This window comes from Hirundo rustica, chromosome 6 (genome assembly GCF_015227805.2).
Source record: "Hirundo rustica isolate bHirRus1 chromosome 6, bHirRus1.pri.v3, whole genome shotgun sequence".
Taxonomy (NCBI): domain Eukaryota; kingdom Metazoa; phylum Chordata; class Aves; order Passeriformes; family Hirundinidae; genus Hirundo; species Hirundo rustica.
Genome location: NC_053455.1, coordinates 14180925 through 14186945, shown reverse-complemented (window position 1 = coordinate 14186945; position 6021 = coordinate 14180925). Strand labels below are relative to the sequence as shown.

The window sequence follows — 6021 nt, the reverse complement described above, 5'->3', positions numbered from 1 at the left end:
GTATAGTAATTGCCAATGAAAAAGGTGCATTGCTACACTTACTTGCATTGATTCACCACCACTTCTTGAGAAGGCATTCAGGAGGTGCCACATTGCAAATATGGAACTCATTCCTGTGCAAAATGCTCATGCTTTGAGCTCTCACTAAAGCAGAGCTCTCTAATTACTGAACAGAAGTACACATTATAGCAAGTATTATTACATCAGAAAATATTTTATGTTATTAAATCTGCAGGTATTTCTCCTCTCAAAAGCTTCTCCTCCTTCTTGCAGCAAGTCATTTAGGTGAAATAACCAGGTTTTCAAAGTGTACCACAACTTCAGTGATTCCAGAGAACTGAAGCAAAACTTTCTAACATCTGTCACCCTACGCAGGAATTTGTTTTTACCTGGAACTTGGTTTTATGAAAAATAATAAAGCAGACTGCAGAAGTCTTCCCAACACAGGACATTTTCCAGTAATTTACTCCCCAGCCAGATTCTTTGGTGTTCAGGAATAGCTAGTATAGTATCAGCGTGAACAAGCAGCAAAAAAAAAAAAAAATTCCTTCATACACTCCTGCTTGTCCCTTAAAAGACCCATCTGCAAAGTTTCTGCTTAGAGGCAGGTTAATTGAACAAAGAGTGAAAATACTTCCTCATCACCCTTGGAGACTGAAGTTTGATCAGTAGCATCTGATGTCCCACTCTCAGTGGGCATTTTCCACATGGCCTATGGGCAGGATTTCCACTTATGACTAGCACAGAACTGTGACAAACTTACATACTGGCTAGTCATTTAAAGTTTAATCTACTGAAATTCAAAATGAGCATTTTTCTATTCAAAAGAATCTTTACTTTTTATTCTCCAGTTTTTGCTAATGCAAGACAAAAAAAGTTCATTATTGCACATCAATCGCCAAGACTTTTAACTGCCCCAGAATGGTGCAATGTCAGATGCTTAATAAAGCTCTGCGGAGATGCATGTCATCTAAATGGTAAATAATGTCAGTACCAACTTTGATTTTTGAAGTTTTGCTGTCCTTTTTAAAAAAACCTCTCACCCACTCCCAGTTTCAATTGAAGGACCCCAAATACTCACTGTCAAGTAACTGATGACAAACAATCTAAATTAAGAATACCTTTGCAACAATATGAACTTTAAATAACAGCAGATTACTAAAATAAAGTCTGTATAGCCTTTTAACTATGAAATGATGAAATAATTTGTTTTTACTTCTGATTTTTCATTCTTACAAAGAACTGTTGGCAACAATTTCAATTAATTGTTTTCTTGAAGGGTAGGTATTTTTAGCATTGTATTTAGTGTAACAGTAGACAAAGTTTTTACATATAATGAATTTAAATAAATTTAAGACACTTTTCTGTAGGATCATCATCAAATGATGTTCTTTTCAATAATTTGTGTAAGCTTCTAAACCACATAAACGATAATGCACATTACATTTTATTCACACTATAAAAAAAGCACAATATACAGGCCATATCCTTTAAAGTGCAACACAACAGAACATTTCTGCAACATTCAGGTTCTTCAAAAACCCACAAAAGTAGGTATTTAATATTTAGGAACAAATTCTGTTCGTAGGTGTATTGACAGTGAATCTAAATTCTGAATGGTTACCAAGCTTGTCCTTGCTGTAAATGCCACACTAAAAGCGATGTTTATGACCACTAAACAGTATTATCTGCTTCCATATTAGACAGCCTCAAGTCTCATGTCCTCAATGAAAGCTTTTATCCTTTAGTCAGTGAAGAGCATCCACAGAGCCCTTTATAGAAGACAGTTCCTTACTATGCTCAGCAAACCTCTTTAAAGTTCACTCAGCTTCACCATACAGGCTACTGCTTCAGATGTCAAATCTACCACGAAAAATATGGTAAATGGAACAGAGCAAGCATGTCTCTGAGTTGGCAGCGCATGCCTCACTATGTTTGGCACTATCTACCAGATGTATTGGTAACACACAGTATAAGCACGTACCAATTTGCTTTTCACTTCATAAATATTTTTGGTTAGATGTTTTGCTACTAACAGTTGGAAAACCTCATTTGTTCCTGAGATGAGCATGACAAAACAAAGTGAGCTCCATCTAAAGCTGCCAACAGGACATCCTTCTGCATTTCCAGCCTTGCTACCTGCCTGCTGAGCCAGATTTACAATCTCAATCCTCCCCAAGGCGCCACTTCTGAGACTCTTCTTGACGCACATCTGGCCTGATCTGGTTTCTCATTCCACCTAGAACATTTGAGGTGGCCTCTGTTGCAACAATGAAAGGTTTCACCACCGTTGGTGGGATTTGGCGGAGGACTCCTCCTACTGCTCCAGTGACTCCTCTGTTCTCATGCTCACGAGCAGCAGTCTCATAAATGGTTTGGGCTGTGTCCGTAATCCCCTTTAAGAAAATAAAGGAAATCAGTTACACTGAAAAAGAAAAAGCAACCTCTCCTAGTCCTAAGGGAAATTTTAAACTGTCCAGCATTTTTCTTCTTGGTGATTTATATTATAACTGTAGTAAAACAATACTGATATAAATATGATTTAGTTCTTCTAATGAGGCTTAAAATAACACTGCTATGGACTTAGGGATGTAAATATTTCATGCGGCTTCAGGTGGCACATCTTGTGCATATGGGAGGAAGCTTTGGGGTACTGTGAACTATTGAAAAAATGACAAAATTCACCAGAAACTCAGCTGACCCGAAATCTCCTTCTCCATCTGGTCAGCCTAAACTGACATCTGTTATCTTATTTGCCATTTTAGGAAATAATTCTTAGCTTTGGTTCCCAACAATGGCTTCTGCACTCACCTCTTTCACAACACTGTACGCTTTGGCTACACCCTCCCGCAGGTCGACCGGCTGATGAGCCAAGCGATGGCGAGGGAACCGTTTGATCTTTTTTGCTTCAATGAAGGTAGGCCCTGGGGACACCATGTCATAAGCAGTTTCTGCAGCTGCCTGCACATCAGGAGCAAAGGCAAAACACGTGTGTGTTATAGCACCTGATCACAAATGTAAACTACTAATAGGGTGATGTCACTGAAATAAAAGAATTCTTATTCCACAAGTAATATTCATTTGCATCAGATTACGGTATTGTACAAGAACTTCTGGAATGTGCAGCTCTAACTGTACATTAATTCCATAATGAAAGAATGAATGTTGTAGGTTTGGATGGGGTTTTCTGCCCTCCTAATTGTAGTCTCTTCAAAGGCATCCTCGAAACAGCATAAAATGCTCAAGAGAGAAACAGAACATTTGATCAATGGTATTTCTTACAAACACAAGCACACATACAATCCCACTTGGGATTTAATAGAACTGGTTTTCTGACTATATATGCTCAAGCTTAGGCACATATACTATTTTTGCAAGATTATGTGGTTAAAATATATTTTCATTGTATTTTTGTGTATTTTATATTAAGAAACATGAATTTATTAGCACTTTAATCCAAGATTGCCTTAGGGTTAAAATCCAGGAAGCTTTATGGACTTTGTGTGGATTTACAGATATAGTACTGGTTTGGGTTGGGGTGATTTTTTTGTTTTGCTTTTTGTTTCTCTGTTTTGTTTGGTTGGGCTTTTATTTTGTAGGCTTGTTTTTTTTAAATAAGTACAGATAAGATGACGTTTTAAAAAAAGGTAAGACTCTACTAGTGGATAACACACGTGCAGAGAACTCATCTTTCACAGCACCAGTGATTTCTTTAGTGAAGCCAAACATTTTCGTATTAAACTGTATATTATAATACATTAAAGACATTAAGAAACAAGCAGCTGCTTGGGAGTTCAGCAGTATTTTAACACAATTTTCTAACCATTGCATTTGATGCCATAGTTCTCACCTCACAGACTGCTGCAAACTTTGCCCAGTCTCTGCTCTCCTATTTATACAGCTGCCTTTTCTTTTTCAGCAGATGCTCCCAACCTTAAATCTACAGCATTAAGATATTAGCTTAATACAGAGCATTGACTTCTCATTTTACATCTAACTTCAGAAGTAATACACTTTACCTGTATAGTCTGAACCATCCTGTTTGTTAGCTCCAGTGCTGCCATCGCAGTGGAAGTACCAAAAGAAGCTGCTCCTCTTTGAAAGCCTCTGACAATACGGCCATCCTTGCGGTACTGCTCTATTGGCAACCACACCAGGTCTTTCAGACCTTGCACTGAAAGTGAAGACACAACACCAGTCAGACAGTTCTCTTAGATATGCAGACTGCCTTCAAAGGAACTGAAAACAAGAGTCAACATGGTTTGTGTTGGTTTTTTGATAGCGGAGAGGTGTTGTTTGGATTTAAAGAAACAAACATATTGCAGGTGAATAGAAGTAAGAATTAACTTACCTAACTGCACAAGCGAATGCATAGGCCCTACTCCTCCCAAAATTCCTGGCAGCTGGTTTTTCTTTATATCGTTAAGCCATTCACTGATAGCATAGGAGAACAATTTATCCACACCTAATAAACTAAAGTAAATACAATTATGAGGGTTTTTTAAACAAACAGTTCCTAATAAGACAAATGCATTCATTATTCACTGAAGTAAAAGACGTTATTTAAAGGGAAAGCTTCTTCAAATGTTGCTGTTAGCTAAGCCAAGTATTTCAAATGTATATGCTTCATAAAACAAACTCAGAACTGTATAATCACATCCAGTTCCACAGGAAGTGAACATGAAACTCAAATGAAGAGTTTATCAAGAATAGCACATATATTAAATTATGTTCTGAGTTAGAAGTTCTTCTTGAATTATATACATTTGGAAAAAAACTAGAATCAAGAAATATTTATAAAGTCAAAAAGCATTTTGAATTTTAGAAGGGCATCTTAAGAGAAAATTTGCTTTGCTTTTGCAGTGTTCAGTTATTCCCCATAAACTTGCAATAGCAGTGTTGATCTACATTTTGAGAAACTTACCCGTGTCTGTAACAAAGCCTCTTCAGCTTTAACTCTGAGCAGTTCAACTGAGCAAGACCAATAAGAATCCCAGCTAATGTTCCCTGTAAGTGAAATAGTTTATCACATTTACTCAACCCGTACAACCTGTAAGAAATAATTTCATCATCTCAACTCTTAATTACAAGTATTCTGTCTAAATACTCCCAGTCTCCCAAATGTGTCTCAGTAAACATGAGTCATGTTACATGGAAACTTACAAACAAGGGAACTTGGCTTAACCTGCTACTCAAAGAAAAACACATGGATACAAGAGGGCTTCTTCAGAAATAATAAGCTACAATATATTACGTAAACATAGTTCTGGCTTCAGTGTGTTCCAGGAATTCTAAAGCTATCATATTTCATGTTTTGATTTCTGATAGCCAGGCAAATTCAAGAAGTTGCTGCTTTCCATATTTTCTTACTGATTTGCCATGACAAAGTGCAAGTCCTGCGCAAATAGGATTTTTTGATGTCTGCTTCTAAACTCAGTGCGATAAAGAATGCATATTTTAACAAGAACCATGAGCATTTTTTTTCATCTGTAATAGATTCTGCCATTGCCACTAAGGCCTATTTGTTACTAGACTGCAAGGAAAGGAAACAAGAAGAACAAACAACAATATTTTTTTCTGGCATTAATGAGGAAAAAATAAAATAAAATGCATTATTCTGGTGTCAGACAGTGGTATCATACTTTGAGGGGCACTGCAGCTTTACACTATGAATTCAAGCCAATCATTGAGCTCATAAAGGTGACATTCAAGTTCCATCCTGGGTTAATTATATGTGGGGGGATCCACCCCCTAGTTTTCCAATTAAGAGTGAAACCAGGTTAAGCTTTACTAAAACTAAAGGGGGAAGTGCTTTATATTTGTCATGATCACATCATTAATGAGTAGGGAGCATAAAAAATACCCCTATTCATGGGGAGCAGGGAGGGGAAAGCAAAACAAACATAAAATTTTTGTTCTTTAGCATCAGCACTATACACAAACCTGATCCATTGATACGTGCTTGCCGTGGTAATCAAGCCGTATTGGAACTTCTGATGTAAAGCGAAATTCTCTGGGACA

General features: G+C 37.1%; 1 protein-coding gene across 2 annotated transcripts in view; it reads right to left on the bottom strand.

Annotated features, from left to right (window-relative positions):
• Positions 1-1431: 1431 nt before the first annotated feature.
• Positions 1432-6021, bottom strand: part of ATG2B (autophagy related 2B) — a 41782-nt gene continuing 37192 nt past the window's right edge. For both annotated transcript variants that reach the window (XM_058420848.1, XM_040065964.2), the window contains 6 exons: positions 5944-6013; positions 4925-5007; positions 4352-4473; positions 4020-4174; positions 2812-2961; positions 1432-2396 (listed from right to left, as the gene is read on the bottom strand). In XM_058420848.1, the coding sequence (XP_058276831.1) occupies positions 2166-2396; positions 2812-2961; positions 4020-4174; positions 4352-4473; positions 4925-5007; positions 5944-6013 (811 nt within the window). In that variant the 3' untranslated portion in view covers positions 1432-2165. The remainder of the gene's footprint in view (positions 2397-2811; positions 2962-4019; positions 4175-4351; positions 4474-4924; positions 5008-5943; positions 6014-6021) is intronic.